The sequence below is a fragment of the Mirounga angustirostris genome, unplaced genomic scaffold (assembly GCF_029215605.1).
Source record: "Mirounga angustirostris isolate CCGP_5_RB_7025 unplaced genomic scaffold, mMirAng1.0.hap1 SCAF_5, whole genome shotgun sequence".
Lineage (NCBI taxonomy): Eukaryota > Metazoa > Chordata > Mammalia > Carnivora > Phocidae > Mirounga > Mirounga angustirostris.
Genome location: NW_026991713.1, coordinates 100,972,238 through 100,994,820, shown reverse-complemented (window position 1 = coordinate 100,994,820; position 22,583 = coordinate 100,972,238). Strand labels below are relative to the sequence as shown.

At 39.0% G+C, this 22,583-nt stretch overlaps 1 protein-coding gene across 8 annotated transcripts in view; it reads right to left on the bottom strand.

Annotated features, from left to right (window-relative positions):
* Nucleotides 1–22,583, bottom strand: part of WNK1 (WNK lysine deficient protein kinase 1) — a 143,551-nt gene that overhangs the window by 12,295 nt on the left and 108,673 nt on the right. For 2 of the 8 annotated variants that reach the window (XM_045874096.3, XM_064591728.1), the window contains 15 exons: nucleotides 17,680–17,829; nucleotides 16,007–16,465; nucleotides 14,759–15,040; nucleotides 13,977–14,065; nucleotides 13,488–13,650; nucleotides 12,959–13,075; nucleotides 12,435–12,608; nucleotides 12,169–12,226; nucleotides 11,911–12,033; nucleotides 9,869–11,319; nucleotides 8,637–8,720; nucleotides 6,297–6,380; nucleotides 4,952–5,012; nucleotides 2,457–2,530; nucleotides 268–929 (listed from right to left, as the gene is read on the bottom strand). In XM_045874096.3, coding sequence (XP_045730052.1) covers nucleotides 268–929; nucleotides 2,457–2,530; nucleotides 4,952–5,012; nucleotides 6,297–6,380; nucleotides 8,637–8,720; nucleotides 9,869–11,319; nucleotides 11,911–12,033; nucleotides 12,169–12,226; nucleotides 12,435–12,608; nucleotides 12,959–13,075; nucleotides 13,488–13,650; nucleotides 13,977–14,065; nucleotides 14,759–15,040; nucleotides 16,007–16,465; nucleotides 17,680–17,829 — 4,031 coding nt within the window. The remainder of the gene's footprint in view (nucleotides 1–267; nucleotides 930–2,456; nucleotides 2,531–4,951; nucleotides 5,013–6,296; nucleotides 6,381–8,636; nucleotides 8,721–9,868; nucleotides 11,320–11,910; nucleotides 12,034–12,168; nucleotides 12,227–12,434; nucleotides 12,609–12,958; nucleotides 13,076–13,487; nucleotides 13,651–13,976; nucleotides 14,066–14,758; nucleotides 15,041–16,006; nucleotides 16,466–17,679; nucleotides 17,830–22,583) is intronic. The other 6 variants (XM_045874090.3, XM_064591729.1, XM_064591726.1 and 3 more) reach the window with 5 other exon arrangements.

Here is a 22,583-nt window from a genome sequence, read left to right as displayed (position 1 = left end):
GTTAATAATGATAAAGAGCGCTATTAACAAAAACAACAATATAACAAAAGGTGAAGAAGTTCTAGAAGTAGAAATGCTATGGGTCCTTATAAATATAAGAGACCAAAGGAGAACTACATTCAGATAACTAGCTTTTGCATATCACCCTCTCTTTAAAAGCAATGAGATACAAGCATATTGCAGTGAAAAGAATACTAATCTAGGCACCAGGAGCTAGGTCTTAACACAGTTCTGCCATTATTCTTTCACAGAAGAAAATATACTTACTTTTCTCGTAGTCTTCGCAGCTCTAATTTTAAATCTTCATCTTCAATATCTGACTCATTGTCACTACTCATGTAAGAGGAGTTGAATGAATTACTAAGGCTTTGACTTAGATTCTGGATAGGCAGGCTCTTCGAGCTCAGCTGATGGGGGGAGTGTGGACTACCTGAACCATCATCCACATCCCTGCTAAGGAAGGCGGCCTCCAAGTCAGAAGATGGCCCATTCAGATGTGAAGGCTCTGACAGTTCAGGCTTTTCTTTCTTTGGTATCACAGCAGGGAGAACACCCTGTTCCAAATCCATAAAAGGAGGAGATGCTGTTGGCCCCTCTTTCTTTGCCTCAGTGATCTTGTCTTCAGTTCTTGATACAGAGAAACGACTTACTTTGTCTGCTGTAGTTGTCACCTGGAAACGTCCTACCTTGGTAGGCTGCCCAGTTTCTGACTTTGCTTCCAACGCAGGAGTTTTGTGGGCACTATCTGGCATATCTGATGAGATGTCATGGATGGTTATCCCATTAGGCTCTGTCTTCACCAGGGTACTTTCTGGACTACTACTTGATAGCACTGAGGACTCTGAAGTACTGGATTCAAAATGAACAGACTTTGTATCTTCTGACTTATTTTTACCCTCTTTTTGGACATCATCCATTGCAACTGAAACCTGATAGAAAGAGACCAAACTGAGATTAAAAAACAAAGTCTCCAATATTCAATTTTTTAAAATGGCCCTTAAAAAAAAATTGAGGGGTATCTAGCTGGCTTAGTCAGTAGAACATGTGACTCCTGATCTCGTGGTTCTGAGTTCAAGTCCCACACTGGGTGTACAGATTACTTAAAAAATAAAATCTTAAAAAAGTAAATTACTTTATTTTCCAGTGAATAGGCTGGGATGTCTTTACATAAGTCTTTACATATGGAAAGTATGTCTTTTTTTTTTTTTTTTTAAAGATTTTATTTATTTATTTGAGAGAGAGCATGAGAGGGAAGAGGGTCAGAGGAAGAACCAGACTCCCCGCTGAGCAGGGAGCCCGATGCGGGACTCGATCCCGGGACTCCAGGATCATGACCTGAGCCGAAGGCAGCCGCCCAACTGACTGAGCCACCCAGGTGCCCGGAAAGTATGTCTTTACATAAGTCCCTCCATCTTCACTGTGAAAATAAATGGAATACCATTATAGAAAACAACAAATCTGTACTGAGATGTATAGATTAGATATACAGATTCTCAGCAGCTGGCTAAGCTTACTAAGTAAATAATTTACTTTCATATCTCATGTTATACACAGGACTTAGATTTATGTCTTTGTGGAAATATAAATAACAACAGGGAATAGAATCTTGAAGGTTGCTTGTGAATATAAAAACTACAAATGCCAACTAAGCTTCAAGAATCAACACACCAAATGGGACTATAAGGAGGATCCACTACTATCCCCAACACCCAGTGCTATCCTGAGAATAACTGGAAAGCAGTTGTGAAAGCAATTAAAAAAAAAAAAATTTCACTAGTTGGACCAGCTGGGAAAATATAATGATATGGTGTCACCTGATGCTCAGTCAGTACTTTCACTTCAGAAATTAATTCTAAAAAATTATCCTAAACATGGAAAGTGTTTTTATATACAAAAATGTTTCCTGTTACTTTACTATGTTGGAAAAATCAGAAACAACCTAATGACTAACAAAAGATGGGGGGAAAAGCCACGAAATATTCAAAGAAGCAGGGTCAACTGTAGATACACACATGTGCACAGAAAAAGGAATGGAAGGAAACACATACCCTAAAAAGTAATCCTGGATGGGGAAGGGAGGTGGGGGGATGAGCAGATAATTTCCTGTTTCTCTACTACACTAAGTAGTCTATATTTTCTTTAATTGGCATGTATTATTATCATTTTTTAAAGTTTACTTACTTACTTATTTTTAGTAATCTCTTCCCCCAACATGGGGCTCGAACTCGTGACCCCGAGACTGAGGCACACGCTCTTCTGACTGAGCCAGCCAAGGACCCCAGCATGTATTTTTTTTTTTTTGCATGTATTATTTTTAAGAGGGGAAAATGATAAAGAGCTATACAAAAGAGATATATCATTAAATTGGCAATTATGTCCCAAAGTTAAGTAATCATTTTATTATATACCTATTCACCCAAAGAGGAAATCAAGGCAAGGAAAAGTGGTTGTCTTACCTGAAATCGTCCCATCTTGAAAACACCAGTTCCTGAACTAGTTGCTAGGACAGGACCTTCTACAATATGAGAAACTGAAACAAGTACATGGAGGAGAAAAAGAACTTAAATTAGTATCTCTTTTTAGTTAGCTTCCTTTCCCTTTGGCTAGAAATACAGCAAAATAAAACTATGTATCAGGTGAGGAAAACTGTTTGAGGCAAGGACAACAGAAGAGATACTACAAAAACTATGGTTAACAGGCAGTAAGAATTCAATTACTCATTCTTTAACTCAAAGATAGATAGATTTAAGTAAACGAAGAGAAAGGATGAGATTTTACCTAGGATATTAAAGACCCAAATGGGTCTTTTCTTTTTAAATGAAAATCACTATGACAAACTGGTTTAGGCAATACTTAGGCAAAATCCTAGAACAAGAAGTAGAGGTGTCAGAATCACTGATACGTAGTTTTGAGCAACTTTAAAGTCACCTACGTCCTCCTCTCTAGGGACAACCCTTTGAGGTTTTTTTCCTGGAGATAATGTAGGCATATACCAGCACTTTATTTTACACAACTAGTAAGTTGTATTTTATACAACACTGATTTTGATATTTTAACAATGTATCTTGGACAGCATTCCATATCGTTGTCTCATTCTTTTAAATGGCTGCATAGTGTTTTAGGTTTGTCTGCCTACTATATGTATGCAAATGTACCACATTTTAAGCAGACTTATGCTGATGGACATTTAAGTTTTTCAGAACTTGCTATTACAAAAGTGCTCTAACAAATATTTTCTTATAGATCTGTGGAATAAATACCTAAAAATGGACATGCTGAATCATGCCCATTTAAAACTTTGATAGACATTACTAAACTGATCTCCAAAGAGGTTGTATCAAGTCACTAGTGGCTATTAAACTTCTGAATTTACCAGTGAGAGGTAAGAAATCCTATCACTTACTAGTCTTTTTTGTGATATGAATACATCCCCCCCAACCCAGTTTTTTATTATCTTTGGACCTCATGGCATTTTTTCCATGAAGAAAATTTTGAATCTATTACTGCTTCTGGGCTGAGTATTAAATGTAGTAATAACACCGGTCTCTGCATCAGGGATCAGCAAATTATGATCATGGACCAAATTCAGCCCATAGCTTGTTTCTGTAAATAAATACTGTTAGACTACAGAGCAAAACTCATTCATTCATGTATCGTCTATGCTGCTTTTGGGCTACAATAGGAGATTCGAGTAATTGCGACAGAGACTATACAGCCAGCAAAACCTGAAACATATACTTGGCCTTTTACAGAAAGTTTGTTGACCCTGCTCTAGACAGTTAAAAAAAAAGAAAAAGGAGAAGAAAAAGAAAAAGATTCCTTTTATGTTTTGTTACAGTACTGTTTTACAGTATCACTTTCTATCTTTGATCCATTTGGAATTTTTTTTGGTTGAAAGCCCACCTTTTTCATATTCTACATTCTCTTACAGTTTGTCCATTTCTAGACTTTTCTGGTCTGTTCCACTGATTTTCAAGTCACTTCTTTTAAAATGAGAGAGCTAATTCAGAAGATAATTGTCTTGAAAATATTTTAGAGAGGTTTGAAGTGAAATTTAGAATTTAAGGAAGAAAGAAAGCTGAGCATTCCAGGTAAATCTTACTAATAGTTATACAGGGAAATATATCTATGTAGGTGATAGTGAGGAGAATGAATAAACTATATAAAAAGGAAAAATATTTAAGCAAGTGCTCTACAAAATCACACTGAGTAAGTACAGCTCATATTGAATTATTTCCACTTTTGAATATAAATGGTTCTAAGGGAAAAGGTGACAAAATAAAAGCTTTAAATTTCCTAGTTTCTGGGGGACTGGTGATGTCATGAAAAGAGATTCACAATAAAACTTTAGAAAAGAAGTCGCTGATATGAACTTATGACCTAGTGCATGCTCATGAAAATTTTAAATTGTTGGTATGGGTTATTTTTACAAAATTAAGCTGGAAACATGCCTAAAGAGAATATACATATGAACATGCCAATTCTAAAGACTCCAGAAATAGATAAAAATGCTTAAGCTGATTAAAATCTTACATTTGTATTTCTACCATCCATGTTATTTAAGATTATCTCTATCTCTACCTAGTGTCACAAAAGCCAAGAGGTTAAGGTAAATTAACTTTTGTATGTATGCCTGCCTCAATTTCCTATCTCTCTTAGCAAGGATCTGGCCCAGCTAACAACAAAGGGTCTTATTCCGAGAAACTATCATTGTCCTTTGCATGTCCCCCTTGAAAACAAACAAAAACAATATAAAAGATTCATTAATTTGCTAGTATGACATGGTCTAGATATTAGTATTGATGCTCCTCAGTTATGAAATATATAAAAATGCTTTTTAAAACTATCTCAAATACACCTACATTCTTAAGAAAATCTTTGAAATAGTAACCCCTATGATCGATTATAGAGAGGACTGGAAATGGTACATAAGAAGGAGGATGCTTCTCACCATCCTTCTGAGGCTGTGCTCCTGCTTCTGCAACTGCTGTTGGAGCCATCATGGACACAGGCTGCAAAACATACACATAGATACCATAAAATCTTTAGCTTCAGTCGCTCTTTAAACTTTTGTCATGCTGCCTTGCCTCTGGTCTTTATAAAGGGCAAAAGAAATATAGTATATGTGAAGAAACACTTACATCCAAGGGAGTTTTCTTTTTTTTTTTTTCAGCCTAAAAAGAAGTCTGATGTAAAAAAAAAAAGGTTTTTTTTTAATTAAAGATTTTATTTATTTATTTGACAGAGCGAGAGAGCACAAGCAGGGGTAACAGTAAAGGGAGAGGGAGAAGCAGGCTCCCCACCAAGCAGGGAGCCCGATGCGGGGCTCGATCCCAGGACCCTGGGATCACGACCTGAGCCGAAGGCAGACGCTTAACCATCTGAGCCAACCAAGTGCCCCTAAAAAAGTTTTTAAAAGGAAGAAATCCTGAGTTGTTTCTATATTGTTTTCTTCATTTTTCTCATGGGATACTTAGTGTTTAACTTGAGTATTCATAGAAAAAAAATATACATTTTTAAGATTTTATTTATTTATTTGACAAAGAGAGAGACACAGCGAGAGAGGGAACACAAACAGGGGGAGTGGGAGAGGGAAAAGCAGGCTTCCCGCTGAGCGGGGAGCCCAATGCGGGGCTCGATCCCAGGACCCTGGGATCATGACCTGAAACAAAGGTGTGCCCTTAACGACTGAGCCACCCAGGTGCCCCCAAAGAAAAATAGTTTTAATCAGAACATTGTGTCACAAGCTTAAAAGGAAGAAGTTAAAACTTTTTACTTAAAGTACAGCTTCCGGGGCACCTGGGTGGCTCAGTCATTACAGCGTCTGCCTTTGGCTCAGGTCATGATCTCAGGGTCCTGGGATTGAGCCCTGCATCAGGCTCCCTGCTCAGCAGGAAGCCTGCTTCTCCCTCTCCCACTCCCCCTGCTTGTGTTCCCTCTCTCACTTTATCTCTGTCAAATAAATGAAATCTTAAAAAAAAAAAAAAAAAAAAGTACAGCTTCCTCCAAAGCATAAATGCAAAATCCATAGGATTGATCTATGGTGTAATTCTAGCCAGAGGTAAGACAAGAAAAGTACCTTTCAAATAAATAAAATCTTTTCCACAATCACACCACTGGGTCAGTTGTTAATCTTACATTCATCTGCCTTATTTCTGTTTGCTGGAACAAGCAAAGACTCTGAATTAATACTTTTAACTCTGTAGGTGTTAACGGTATTAATAGGTTACAGTATCCTCTAGGAATATAATATATTAGGATTATGGAAAGATGTCATCAAGATTTTCAAAACTTACACCAACTGTGGATGTCACCGCAATAGTCTCTGGACTAAGTGTTCTTCTCAACTGAGCATCAAGATCTTCCAGAGGCTGCTGGGACTGAATGAAAACAAGCACAATAAATAGAGGTCTTTGGCATAGTCAGAGCCACTATATATAGCCAATCTATATACGAATACTGTTTGATGCTTTAGATTGACACAACATATTATCTATTCACTGAATATAAAACTCAATATGCTAAATTTAATGTACATTGCTTAAATGATTTATGTCAATTTCCCAAGCCTAAGAGAAATTCAGTTACATTTATGTTTTTACAGTTTTGAAGTCTTCTTACCTTCTATGTTTGATGTTACTTGAAGTGATAGAAAAGTTTCTATTTGTCCTCTCTTTAAAAACATTCTGATAGGGACGCCTGGGTGGCTCAGTCAGTTAGGCATCTGCCTTTGGCTCAGGTCATGATCCCAGGGTCCAGGGATGGAGCCCCGTGTCAGCTCCCTGCTCAGCGGGTAGTCTGCTTCTCCCTCTCCTCCCTGCTCGTGTTCTCTCTTGCTGTATTTCTGTCACTCTCTCTGCCTCCCTTTCTCAAATAAATAAAATCTTTAAAAAAATTCAGATAAATGTATCAAGATCTATCAGTAGATTAATTCTATCACATGTTCCCCTATTTTCCTTTCAGTTTGGTACATCTTTCTGAGAACTTGTCTTTATGAATGGCATTAATATATCCTGTCACTATCAAGGGATATTTAAGTCTTTTTTTTTTTTTTTTTAAGATTTTATTTATTTATTTGACAGAGAGAGACACAGCGAGAGAGGGAACACAAGCAGGGGGAGTGGGAGAGGGAGAAGCAGGCTTCCCGCGGAGCAGGGAGCCCGAAGCGGGACTTGATCCCAGGACCCTGGGACCATGACCTGAGCCGAAGGCAGACGCTTAATGACTGAGCCACCTAGGCGCCCGTATTTCTTTAAGTCTTAATAATCTATACTTCTTACACCCTACAGATTGCAGCAAGAAGGCACTGGAGGTTTGGACATTCCATCCTGTTAACCACGTCTTACTACCATCCACCCCAAGGCCGTTAACTTTTTACCTTTGACACAGACGGTAATCCCACATCTATCTATTGGCTTCTATCAACCCATTCTTCTGCGGCTTTATCTTCCTTCCTCTATATACAGGCATTATCCACTTACCCTCACCACCCCCTCCCCATCTTATTTGCTCTTTTGTGTCACATTTGAGCCCCCTTAGGAGTCTCAATGTATGTTTTTAAGAGAAAATAGGTGTAAAACCCCTAATTTACAGAATTTCACAATGTATTTTTTCCAAAATTTAGTGGCTGATGGATTGAGTTCTCTTTGGAGTTATTACTTTATTCTGGCAAGTTCTTTAAGTTATGTTCTACTGTACATCTAGGATTACATAAGTAGGGATAAAGTCAGACTTCTCAAGTTAGAAATTTATCATGTTTTCCTTAGATACAATTTTAAAATAAATCACTGATTTAGTTTCAATGTTTACTACTCTGTCTCAAGGCAGAAGCATTATAATGAATTCATAGTAAGTACTTTCTTTATGGGTATTCAACTAAATGTGTGGGGTGGTGGAGTAGGGTGGGAAAGGGAAATGGTAATTTAAATATTGCAGGCAGTTCTACCCAATGATCAGAACTGAGCGTGAGATAGCGAATTAATATTCATGTCACTGGTTTCAGTTTCTGTATGAGTAATCTCATGTTAATTGAGCTGTGTGGGTTTTGTACTGAAAGATATAATATGTATTTTTCATGAAGCATGACCCTTATATCCACCTATACATAAGTCAATTACTTTATTAGGTTGTCAATGAAAGAAATGTCAAACATTCAAGAAAAAACTGGTTGAGCTCACAGAAAAGGGGCATTATCAGTTATCAGTGTGGTATCTTTTCTTAAGGAACTTTCAAAGTTAATTTTGATTACTTGTAAGTTTTTACTTCCAGAGTAGTCTAGAACCTAATCTCAGTCCTTAGATGCAATTTCACTCCACAAAACTGTGAATGAGAAGAATTATATTTGTCTGGTAAAATGTAAACCTTGCCATTTTCTTCCTTCCTAAAATATGAAGAAGTATTAATATCAAATGTTTTCTAGAGGACTTGAAGCAATATTATGAACAAGAGAACTATGAAGCTTCTTACTTTAAATAGGGCCTAGATAATTACCTATACTGTTTTAAAAGAAAGTTGTTACTAAGTCAAAACCAAAGAGAAGCCAGAAGCCAAGATCATGCAATGGAGAATTTAAGTAAGCTTTGTGAAAGAAAAGTAGGGGTACAAAAAGAAATCTGCCAAGTCTTGGGGCAGGGCACCTGAGTTAGTGAAGGTCCTGGAAAAGGTGGCAGCTGCTCGCTGGGTGGAGTACCAGCTGGAAGTTCAGTACCCACTGGCAGCACCTACAGACAATGAAGGGAAATTCAAGTCCATGAGACACTAAGAGTAAAGACTGCATACTGGAGAGCAAATCAATTAATTCCAATGTAGAGACGTAAGAGTAAAATATATCTATAGTTAAGACATGCTTGTCACCTAGCTTATATTCTGGTATCTATCTTAAATAAAGGACATTATAACCATGATAGTGTTATAGGGGTTACTACTGCATACCAATAAAATGAATAGCAAAATTTAGTAAAAGGTTATTCCCTAGGGAAAAGAGAATCAAAGGCTTTAAGGACATGAGAGGCATAGTCCAGTATTCTTGAGCCACTGTTTTGGCATAGTATCATCTGGCTTTTCCTAAAACATTTTTCTGAGAAAACAATACAGTTCAGAAATAACCAAAGGTCAAGTCTGATAACAAAAGTCATCAGGATACTATTACTAGTAAACAATTTGTACACAGCCTCTATTATTATCCTACTATAAAAAGAATTTTACAGTCAATGGCAAAGCAGAAAGATGAGTGAAGCACAGAATATAGTAGAAAAAACACAATCTTGTTACTTGGAGCAGATCAGGGAGACTGAAGACGGCAGAATGAGAGGAAATCCACCACAGCAGAATGAGAAAACATATTTTAGTTATTTTATTCCTAGGATTAGAGTCTTTTTTCCTCTGTATGAAATTCATCGCCAGCTTCCAATTTTTTATAACCCCCAAATTGTGTATCTGTGGAATCTAAGCAAAGCAGAAAGTTTGCTTCTGCTTCATTCTCACTGAAACAAAGGCTGTGAACTGCTAGCGCTCTGTGTAATTGCTAGCAGAAGCATTCAGCTTCCTTTTGAGAGACAGATTTCTTTAGCTGGTACCAGTTAGGAAGAGACGTCTGTGTTGTACCTATTATACATCCTTAGAAAACCAGGCAGTATAATTAATCCCCAAATCCTGCCATATTTCAAAAGACAAAAGCATCTTGTGTTCAACGTCCATATATCCTAAAATCATTTTCAAATTATTTAATAAATACCGAATGTCTAATACAGGCCAGGCTGTCTTTATAACTACATTTCTACTTTGCAAGGCTGAGTTGAAAAAATGCACTTATGGGCGTGGGGGGAAGAATGATCATATTTATCAAATTATTTCAGAACAAGAATCTTACTGGAGCTTTAGTTAAAGGTGGCTTCGACGGAGCAGGTCCAGCTTTCGCTCCTGGTGTCGCGCTGACTGGGGCTGACACATAGCTGACTGGGGTAGAAACCTGCCCAGGTGGGACCACTGGCGTAACTGACAAACCAGGTGTACCCAGTGGCAAACTGGTTGGTGGTAAGCATGTACTTGTAGTGGAAGTCATGAGCTTGCTTGGTGCAACAGCGGTGGTTGGGATGCCTGGTGTGACAGTGGTCTCTCCTACCAGTGAAGTCTCCAGTGAGACAGACGTATGTTGGGCTCCAGATGAGCTGTGTTCACTAAAGAGAGACCGCAGCTTTTCCTCTAGAGTCTTTATGTCATCAATTCCAGGAGCTTTGGGCTGTGAGTCGGCATCTATTTCAGGGCAGTGAGTGTGGGGCTGGTTGGGAAGTAAAGCTGGTTGAGGCTGACTGTGAATTAGTGTCTGCTGCACGGCAGGCACGCTGGCAATAGGCTGTACCAAGGGTAGGACACCAGGTACTTGGGGTAATGAAGGTGTAGAAGTAGGTCCTGCTGCTTGAGGAAGGGCAGGAGTAGAAGCTATAGCTGATGGGGTGATCAAAGGATGCATCCCACCAGGCTGAGAAACGGAAGTAGACAATCCTGCTCCAGGGGAGGGAGACGGTGATGCAGAGAGGGACAAAGGCAATCCAGTTGTACTACTGTGAGATGTTCTATCTAGTGAGTGTGCACTAACCACCACTGTTTCAGCTGGAGTCGGAGCAGAGGTGCTACTGCTAAGCTGAAGAGACGGCTGTGAAGCTAAGCTTGGGAACGGAGCGGTGGCAGGAAGAGAGGCTAATGTGGCTGCGCCAGCAGCACTGCCTGCCACCTGCTGCGACGGTACAGGTGCGGGCTTAGCACCCGGCGCGGCAGCACTGCCCCCTGCAGGGGCTAAAGTTGCTGCAGCCGGCAGAGAGGGCAAAGTGCCTATGCTGGAAACCGCGCTCCCAGATGTGGGAGCCTGAACTGGCTGGGATGTTGCTGATACCGAGACAACTGCAGGTACTGTGATGCTCGAAACCACAGTGGGAAATATTGGTGATTCAGATACAGGTGGGACAGGGAGACCACTCGAGGGCATCACACCTGCGCAGGTGGCAACTCCACCGATCCCTGTTTCAGTGGGCACTGGAATCTCAGACTGAATTACTGATGTGGAAATGTCAGTAAGGGGGCTGCTAGCTGCAGGGACTGATACTGAAGGTGTGGCTGCTGCTGTGGCTGGGACTCCAGCGATGCTACTCATGGAAGGAGGGACTACTGGAAATGTTGGTCCTGTATGACTGAAGTTGGGAGGTGCCGTGTTGGGCCCTTCTGTCATTTGGGCATGTCTAAGTTCAGAAAAGGCCTGCTGTAGGCTAAGGGATGAAGCAGAGTGAGACAAGTTCATTCCAGCGCCGTGAGAAGTAGAGGCAGCAACTGCAAAGGAAAACACAAAATTCAGAACCAGTCCATTTTAAAAGGGTGGATTCAAAATTGTCCTAACAATCTATTTTGCGATTACCAACACTGCCACATACCAACAAGGTTTAAAACTTCTAAGGAAATGACAGGCTCTAAAACAGCAAAGTAAAAGAGCAGTTTGATCAAAATAAGTTAGCTTGTATGAAGATCTATTTCTAGGGGCAAAAAAATTTAATAAAGAGGAAAAAAGGAAAAACAAGTCACCACAAAGCATCTACAATAATCCTAAATGGAGAAACGAACACATACTACTGTATGGATACAGTATCTATTACACAGGCTGCATCTAGTACCTTCTCCTCTCTGGCTCTTGTCTTTTACACTTGATCTTAGCCAAAAGGCCGAGAAGCGATGGTTCTTGTCTTTTAATCCTCCCTATTCATCATCTATTTCCCTCCCCCATATGTTTGTCTATTGTTTATAATCTTAACTTTCTACTCTTCTTTATTGTCTATGTCATCATTTGTACTGCTTGATAACCAAACTTCCAATATAGCAGAGATACTGTAGGAGTAATAGAAGTTTGTGGTAGAAGCAATTCCTTACCTGTATCTGATATTTCACTAGTGAAAACTTTTGATTCTCGTAATCGACTTTCTGGCACAGGACTCACTATAAACCGTCTTCCAGCAGAATGAACAACTTGGGTTAAAGAACTGGTAGGAATGCCTGGTTAAAAAGAAACCACGTAATTGCATTATTTATATATTGTCACCAACATGAGATTTCAAGATTTCATTATGAGTATACATACAACTTCTTAGGTCAAAGGTAAAAGCAAACATGGAAAGAAAAGAAATTCACCTATTTGCTGTGGCATGGAAGATGCAGGAATTGGTTGTTTGAACTCTCCTTCCAATTTCTACAACAAACAAAAGTGATCAAATTCATTCTCAAACACTATCTTAAAGATTGGGCAAAGCAAATGGCCACATGCAAAGAGAACATAAATGTTTGATAATCTCAGTCATAAATATAATGTGGTATCACTGACCATTGTGCATAGCAGATTTAACACCACAGCATTATTTTAATTAAACAAAGCTTCTCTATGGGAATGGTGAACTTACTTGAGAACCTGCAAAGCCATAGTCATCCTTTCCTTGCAGACTCTCCAATCCCTGGTCACCCTCTGGTTCCACACTGACATCCTCACTGAGCATTTCATCAGCTTTTTCAATAATTTCTCGTACTTGATCCACAAATGACTCTCTCTCCATTGCTAGAATAAAGTCATTGTTCACCTGCAGAAGAAATGTGATGTCAGTCTGTTTAGTACAGTGTTACTCATGTTTTAAGTCATTCCAGTTGCTACTTATTCATGACTTTTGTCCTATCTGCATACCACCTGTATCATTATCTACTTGCTATGTAAGTTAGTTCTTCAATACCTAGAGTTAGACATGTCCTAGACAAAAATATCTCTAAATCCCATGTTTGGTGTGCTAATTATATTCACGTTGAGCTAATTATATTCACGTTGAAATAAATACATAACTGTCAAAAGAGATTACAAAATACTGCACATTTTCTTAGGGCAGTGGATACTGAAAAAGTACTAAAGCAAAATCTGGAGCTCCAAATGCAGACATACCATAATTGTTGCTATCTCCTCAGGATTGTCACCATCTAAATCGAATTTGAATGTAACCATTTTCCGATTATGAGTCTCTAACTGACATTCTACTACCCGGTCTCCTTTATTTGAAACCTAAAAAGAAAAAAAAAAGGTACTTAATATTGCAGAAGCCATATTCAATGCTGTTACTGAATTTGAGAAAAGAATGCAGATTATCACTTGAACTTAAGCCTGATGTTACCACTTAAAGACTTGTTGGTATTTACCTCTTAAACTGGTAGCAAGAAAACATTAAGAAAATACCAGCCCTTGGGCTACTTCCTCATCTTCCACTGAAGGGTCTGGAAGGAATGTAAAGTCTCTGTTCTACAAATTAAAACTCTTTTTCTAAAAGGTAAATAAATGTCTTACTATAAAAATATGGAATTTACCAATATTATTGGGTGATTAGAAAATTCCAAACTTTCATCAATACACCTGAGCCTTGGAGATATTTAAATGATATTAAGTAACTATACGAAACCCACAAATTAGTAAAACTTACATTCAAAATTCTTAATTTTGGACGTGAAGTCTTTTCATGACGAGAGCGACTTCTAACAGATTTTCGATAATGCCGTTTTGCAGTTCTCCCTTCATGCCTTCCACTGGATGATGGGACATTCTCATTGCCATCACTCATTCCTGAAGCAACATCTGAATGTGCACTTCGGAGAAAAAAAAAAAGTTAAGTGTTTAAAGGTTTAATATTTTGTTTTTTTTTTTTAAAGATTTTATTTATTTATTATTTGAGAGAGAATGAGATAGAGAGAGAGAGAGCACATGAGAGGGGGGAGGGTCAGAGGGAGAAGCAGACTCCCTGCTGAGCAGAGAGCCCGATGTGGGACTCGATCCAGGGACTCCAGGATCATGACCTGAGCCGAAGGCAGTCGCTTAACCAACTGAGCCACCCAGGCACCCTAAAGGTTTAATATTTTGAAGTTTTAGATCATCCTACCTGCCAGGCAAGGAAGGAGAATTTACTTTTACATACCTGTCTATAGAGGAGACCAAAGTGGTAGGCTGTGCTTGTGCCACTGGAACCGGCTCTGGAGGAGCAACTTGAGAGACTCCCTGAGTACTCTGTAAATAGAGAGAATAATGCAACTCTTGGCAGTAACACATTTTATTTGTTATTCATTATCTCCAATAAGCTACTCTTTTTTTATTTTTCCTTATCCCCCCGTCTAAGTCCTAGCAGCACTAAATTTACTAGTATTCTCAGTATTCAGCATCTAGAGACAGTGGTCTTAAAATTCCAAAGGAAGTTTCTAAAACTAAGGCTCTGGTATCGACTGCATGGTGTGACATCAGCCGACATAGCTGCTAGGTAGTGAGAAAGTACAACTTGCATGCAGCCAGCATCTTCCTAGAAGTGTGCAACAGGGCAGGCAGAGCAAAGTGCAAAGATTCAGATCTTTCTCCTAGTAGGGCAAAAATGATTATTGGGAGCACAGCAGGATAAGATACTTTTATGACTGCCAATGGCAAGACTTTGTGAAAGGACAAGAATAATGGCTAAAGTACTAGCTAGAGAAGTGAAGTGCTAATAGGGTTAATCTTCTCCAAGGCACACTCACTTCCCAACAGAACAGCCAGTGGCAACAAGGCCCCCACATTGGCATTTCATTCTGCTGGAAGAAAAAGTCATTTAGAAGTTAGTTTGAAAATAGTCTCCAACTGAGTTCTAAAACAGGGGAACCTATGTTTTTTCTTTGTCAAATTATCCCATGTGTATATATGTTTTATATATAAACATGCAGTAATTCCATTTACCTCCAGAGCTGCTTGCTGGGAGGATGTAGTGGGGGCTTGCTGTGCTAAACTCACTGCTGGCTGGGACACTTGAACCTGTCCTCCTATACTGCCCACAGAAACCAAAAGGTTTGATTCCACAAAAGGCTGCACCACTGTAGGAAAGTAACCCGGTGTAGCTAGTGCTTCTGTCGGCATGGGAGGGGATAGGACTGTAGAAGGGATGCAAATAGAAGCCACGCTGGAAGAGGGAGCAATATTTGAATCTCCTGGGTATTGTGGTGGCAGTCGAGGTGGAAAGCCCTGTGACAGAAATGAGGAAGGTGAGTTAGTGCAGGTTGGGTCATCAAATTAGCAAAACAGTAAGACATGCATAAAAAAACCCAACAAACAAACCAAACAAAAAAAACACCAAAAAAAACCCCCCAAAGACCCCAACAAAAAAAGCACACAGCAAAGAAGAATAGTAGTAGCCCAATCTCTAATAATTTAAAGAAGATTTAAACATGATTCTTGAAATGGTAGACCGGTTTCAATTTGGGGGACAGTACTCTACAACTATAAATTGCTGGGTTTTGCCCTCCTGGAGATTAAACAGGAGGAACAAACATAATTCTTTTTTTTTTTTTCTTAAAGATTTTACTTATTTGACAGAGAGAGACACAGTGAGAGAGGGAACACAAGCAGGGGGAGGGGCAGAGGGAGTGGGGAGCCTGATGCGGGGCTCGATCCCAGGACCCTGGGATCATGACCTGAGCCAAAGGCAGACACTTAACAACTGAGCCACCCAGGCGCCCCCAAACATAATTCTTTTTAGAAAAATATCAACTTTCTAGGTAATCTTAAGTGGGAGAATGCAAAAACTCTTCAAGGTATCAGTCATTCTAGTCATATCATAACAGGATAATCTGAAGCTTTTTATTGGTACCACGTTGGCTACTCTATTTACCCTACCTATAAAAAAAAAAAAAAGAGTACCCTGATATAATATATTATTAGCCATATCTAGCATTCAGTCAGCTTACATCAAATAGAACAGAACCATCTTTCTCTAAGAAATGTCTTAAGAAAAATGGAAATGAATCATCAGACATCATTACCCTATCTTTTCTCTGAATTTTACTCTATTAGCTTCTCTAGTTGATATCAGCTACACCTTTGTTATTGCTAGTTACTTTGATATTCAACTATTAGGCTTTCAAGTCCTTGATGGTCTACTATTAGAATCAAACCCTCTGGTGCCCTCCTTTTTGCTAGCCAACACAATACCTGGTATAGAACATCTCCAGAGGGAAGTGGAACCTCAGCAGCTTGTCCAAGGTTAGCTGGTATTCCCATGGACTGAACTGCTGGTTGCAGAAGTTGTGGGTGAACCTGACTTGGCAGCTGAGTCACAGGCTGCAGAAGGGTTGGAAGCTGACTAGGAACCACAGTTGGTCCCCCTGGGATCCCAGCTGCTGTAGCAGATGAAGCCAAGGTGAGCAGAGGCTGATTAATGCCAGCTGCCATCGTAATGGGAAGGGATGAGAAACCTGTCTGAGCCGCAGACACATGAGGAGTTGATATGGGAATCTGAGAGACAGGGTACTGAGGGAGTAAGGAAGTAGAGAGTGGCTGTCCCACAGGGAGGAAATGAGCACCAGAGTGAACTGGAACAACTGAGGGTTGTGTCGCAACTGGGATCTGAGGTTCGCCTTGGATAGTTGGTACTGGCTGGGAAACTGGAAGCTGGGAAGGTAAAGAAAAACAAAACAGACAGACTTTAAAAAAAAAAAAAAAAAAAAAAGCAAGGCTGCCAAAAGCAAGATTTATGTATTAGCCAAAAAGAAGGGAAAAAAAACCCCCCCAAAACCCTGCATACATTAGTGTAAGTTAATTTGCCACACAAGAATAGGGAAAGGATAATAGGAGACAAAGAGGCTGATAGACTGGCTGTTTCAAATCTTCTGTTGTAGAAATTTTGCTCATGCTTCTTCATTTAACAATAAGAAGAGGACACTTCCATAGGCAAAGGGTTTTTTTTGTTTTTTTTTTTTACAGATTTATTTAGATATATTTCACATACCCTAATCTTTTGGCATGTTTGTTGTCACTAAATCTATGACTGCTATTATAGTAGTTACTGGACTTCAAATGAATTCCTCCTCCCTGGAATTAGATTCCAATCCATGTTGCTTCTACAATTCTGAAGCCTAACATTGGCCATGAAAGTAGGTATATAAGTACTGTATTTCACTGATTCTAGGATGCAATCATCCCTCTCTACCACCTGGTCATTTTAACATTTGTGAAACTGAGATATATCTTGCAATTAATGGTGTGTCAGTACTTGGCTACATAAAATAATGGTGCATTTTACAATTACAGTATCTGTCTGAAATATGATAGAAACAATACACTGTGCCAAAATACAAGGACAAGTCCCAATGTTAAAGTCAAAAAAGGTCATTCAATAGACTATACCTTCCAAAGGGCACTTTCCAAGTGATTAAAAGGACGACTTAGAACAAACACCATTCTATATAAAGGGGTTTTTATGACTTACTGTCAGTGGGCAATGGAGGAGGAAAAAATGCATAAATCTACACGAAAAATACAGCATAGTTGTAAACCTAGAATGTCAGCTATCGCTGACGCAATTCTAGAAAATGTTCAGGTTCATTCAATAAGCACTGTTATTTAACCCACCAGTTCAAATACCTGTCAAACGGCCTTTAGACTAATAAACCTAAAAGTTAAACATTTTTGGATTGTGAATGCTGTCAGTACGTACCTATTTATATTAACCAATGCATGTGCACAAAAGGAACAACTGTCAATTCACTTCTGGGGTGAATATAGCCAAATTTGGTATTTCACCATTAGAGAAGATAGAAACCTATCCATGAAAAAAGTTATATGGAGATTCGTTTTTAGCATCTCTGTAGAAATTGAGAGTTTACCTGTTTTCCAACTGATACTGGAGGCAAGACCTGTGGAGCTTGAGACTGACTGACTGGTTGTGCAGTAGTGGCCTCACTGGAGGCTGATGTCTGTGGAAGTGAATACTGCACTGCCTGGTGAGGAGGGGCTGTCTGCTGTACTCCCTGCTGCTGAAAATAAAATAGAATTATTCAGTTTTATTTCAAGTCATTAATGGCATGGGTCTAAGGAAATATGTTTGCCTAAGGTCTTCTGTATCTGTAAATGACAATATTAGTCATCAAGACATGCATAAACCCAAATTCATCAATTCCCCTTTACATTTATTTCTTTTTCCTCTGGTATTGTTTGTGATGGTACAACCAAGAGCAATTAACCAATGTTTCATAATTTGAGTCACCACTGGTTCTTCACCTATCATCCCTCTTACCTCAATAGCAGGTCATTCACAAAGACCTTTAGATAACATATCCAAATAGATCCTCTCTCCTCCAACCCCCATTCCCCATTTTTTCACCCTATTTCTTGGTTATCACCTCTCACACTTTGGTCCTATGTTAAACAAATCCAATCTCCTACTTTATCTTTCTCTTACTCTATTTTATCAACTGTGTAGCTAATTTGAAGAATAGCTCTGATTACAGCTATTGAGAAATACTGAGAAGAGCATTGAAATTTAGCTTTACCATTTACTAGTTGTAATACCTTAGAGACTGCTCATTTTACTGCCAAAAGGTATTTCCTTCTTTGAAAATAACACTATCACTCAATTCAAAGTAGGACAAAGGGAATAAGTGACATTTAGGAATCAACCATGTGTTAGGCATTCTAGTATAATACACTTAAACTTAACGCATGGCACATAATTGTAAATTTTGTAATAAATTAATGGCTCTCACTAACCCAGCAAAAATCTGAACTTCATAGCTGACTTTCAAGACTCTCTGATACCTACAAGTAATTTAAAATTGTTATTAATACAAAAACAACAGCGGGGCGCCTGGGTGGCTCAGTTGGTTAAGCGACTGCCTTCGGCTCAGGTCATGATCCTGGAGTCCAGGATCAAGTCCCGCATCGGGCTCCCTGCTCAGCAGGGGGTCTGCTTCTCTCTCTGACCCTCCTCTCTCATACTCTCTCTCTGTCTCTCTCAATAAAATAAAATTTAAAAAACAAATAAATAAATAAATAAATAATACAAAAACAGCTGTTTGTAATAAAAAATTTAACTAACCTATCAGATTATCAAGTTAAATGAAATACCCTAGCCCCGTATCTCCAGAGGCAAACTATTTAGTGGCTTGGTCATCACCTTTATGGATTTTTCTCTACATATAAGTGATCATTTTAAAAAAAAAGATTTTATTTGACAGAGGAGGAGAGTGCGCCCACACAAGCAGGGGGAGTGGGAGGCAGAAGGAGAGGGAGAAGCAGGCTCTCCGCTGAGCGAGGAGCCCGACATGGGGCGATCCCAGGATCCTAGGATCATGACCTGAGTTGGGCAGACGCTTAACCGATTAAGCCACCCAGGCACCCCTGTAAGTGGTCATTTACACACAATGACATGTTTTCTGAAACAAAAGCATGCCCATTCTATAAATACTGTTCTCTAACATGCTATTCTCATTTATCAATGGTATCAATATCCTAAAAATGAACATTTTTTTTTCTTTTGCTACTTAAAATAATGCTGCAACCAGTAGCCTTTTACATATATCCTGGTCGATACAACTAATTGGCTACTGCTGGTAAAAAGATAAGCTATTTGTTTATATGTGTGGGTATATACAAAAATAAATTTAATTGACATATAATGATTCAATATATGCATATATTGTGAAATGATCTATCACCTAGTTAACCTAGTTAACATCACCACAATAAACCTAGTTAACATCTATCACCACACAGTTACAATTTTTTTCTTGCAATGGGAATGTTTAAGATCTACTCTCTTAGTAACTTTCAAATATACACTACTACAGCAACTGTAGTCACTATGCTATACATTGCATCCCCAGGACTTGTTTTTATTTGTTTTATATGTATATTATGAATCTGGCCACCTTCATGAACATCCTAGATTTTGTTAGATGATAATGTGCAAATAAGATTTTTGCTCTCCTGATATTTCTTACTTTGTTCTTATTGTATCAATTAAAATCACCCCCCAAAATGCTGAAACACGATGGTGACAGCAGTCATATGTTTGTTTTATTCTTTAATTTTTTCTGACAACGTATTCTTATTTTAACATTTTTAAATCAGGAGCGGGCGCCTGGGTGGCTCAGTCGTTAAGCGTCTGCCTTCGGCTCAGGTCATGATCCCAGGGTCCTGGGATCGAGTCCCACATCGGGCTCTCTGCTCGGCAGGAAGCCTGCTTCTCCCTCTCCCACTCCCCCTGCTTGTGTTCCTGCTCTCGCTATCTCTCTCTCTGTCAGATAAATAAATAAAATCTTAAAAAAAAAAAAAAAATCAGGAGCAAATGGTGACCGAATTATGTAACATTTATTTTCAGCAACTAAGATATATCATATATATCCAAATATAAGGCAACTCTGAATATAAAATAATTTTCCATATTTCCACTAAGAAAGAAACTAGAAAATCTTTTTGGTCAACCTGAATATATTTTAACTTTAAGGGATTTACACTGCAACACTACCCATTATGTAAGTCATTAATTTACATACCTAAATAAGATGGCATATTACATAAATGTATTAACTTAGAAATACTGCTCCACCTCTCTCAAATTCTTCCCACAGAATAAACCAGTCTCTTTATCTTCACTGCAGCTACACTGTGAAGCCTCCAGTTTTCTGGAGCATAGCATAATACTTTCCCTGTAACTTGTGTCTTGAGGTAAAATTTGCAGTGACACGCATCATAAATAATATTAGGACAGCTGTTGGGGCACTTGGGTGGCTCAGTCAGTTGAGTGTCTGACTCTTTTTAAAGATTTTTTTGTTTTGTTTTGTTTTTCAACAGAGAGACACAGCGAGAGAGGGAACACAAGCAGGGGGAGTGGGAGAGGGAGAAGCAGGCTTCCCTCAGAGCAGGGAGCCCGATGCGGGGCTCGATCCCAGGACCCTGGGATCATGACCTGAGCCGAAGGCAGACGCTTAACCGACTGAGCCACCCAGGTGCCCGAGTGTCTGACTCTTGATTTCAGCTCAGGTCATGCATGATCTCAGGGTCATGGGATTGAGCCTCACAGCAGGCTCTGCACTCGGTGAGGAGTCTACTTGGGATTCTGTTCCTCTCCCTCTGCCCCTCTCCAGCCCTGCTCGCTCTCTCTAAAATAAATAAATCAATCTTAAAAAATACTAGGACAGCTGGATTTTTTTTTTTTTTTTGCTTTTGTCTTACAGGTTTATATTCATGTAATCTTTGTATTAACTCCTTAAAATGATCTTTAAGCAAGTTGTTTACAATGACATATAGCACCTGGAATAGTCAAGTTGTTCTCCTAAGAATAAGGACCAAATCTATGTTTAACTTCTTGGCTTTTATTTTAAAACCAATTCTGTCAGATACTGTCTATAAACATTTCCAACTACATATACTATTTTAAGGTCATTACAGGCATATGTGTTTTCATGTTTTGTTTTATTCCATTAACATTTTTTTTTTGGTTATTGTTCAAAATAAAGGGACAGTGAAAGCCTGTAATATAGAAGTATGATAAAGGTTTAAATATATGCTGATTTCCTTCCTTATTAAGGGAAAGGGGAAAATCTGAGGAAAAAAATTCCATTATATATGGGCATATGATTACCTCTCTCACCCCATGCTTACATCAAGATTTGGACTCAAACAGTTCTTCTATGAACCTTATATTCACTTATTTATGTTCTAGCTAAACTGAACTAAAAGGTTTGTTTCTGTCTTAAATTTTTCTACCTTTGTGCTTTTTCTCTTGCTTACACTGTCCCCCCCACTTCCCTTTTGGTCTAGAATATTCTTTATTCTTACATCTGAGTTTAATGTATAATCAGAGTCCAGTTTAAATGCTATCTCTTGGGATGCCTGGGTGGCTCAGTTGTTAAGTGTCTGCCTTTGGCTCAGGTCATGATCCAGGCTCCTGGGATTGAGCCCTGCATCAGGCTCCCTGCTCGGCGGGAAGCCTGCTTTTCCCTCTCCCACTCCCTCTTCTTGTGTTCCCTCTCTCGCTGTGTCTTTCTCTGTCAAATAAATAAAATCTTAAAAAAAAAAAAATGCTATCGCTTTCATAAAGCCTTCTTGATATCCTCCCTCCCTGCATGAAAGTGATGTAATTTATCTCTTTTTATGTCATAATTGGGATGTAGTTAACCGGTGAGTTGTGGAGTTAGGCAACTTGGATTTAAATTGTTTCTACCTCTCATAAGTTGTGTAAGCTTGGATAAATTACTCTTTTCCAGATCTTATCTCAGCCTTCCCATCTGCACAATGAAAATAGTAACAGTATACTTATAGGGTTCATGTAAGAATTAAATAAAAATATAGGCAAAGTGCTTTGCACACTGAATATAATCTTACCTACTACACTTGTTTTTTTTTTATGTTTAAAGATTTTTTTTATTTATTTGACAGAGACACAGCGAGAGAGGGAACACAGTAGGGGGAGTGGGAGAGGGAAAAGCAGGCTTCCCACTGAGCAGGGAGCCCGATGAGGGGCCTGATCCCAGGACCCTGGGATCATGACCTGAGCCAAAGGCAGATGCTTAACGACTGAGCCACCCAGGCGCCCCACACTTATTTGTTTTGTAGGAGTTGACAGATATGTTTACTAGATTATTTAGGCTCCTCTGAAAGTAATGATATCTGATCGGTCCATCTTGATAGACCCTTTGGAAGAAATTATTAAGTAAGCTGGGTTACGGCCTATATGGCATATGGCAAAGAAATACTAAGTTTTCTAGTAGGAGGAAGCTATTTTTTG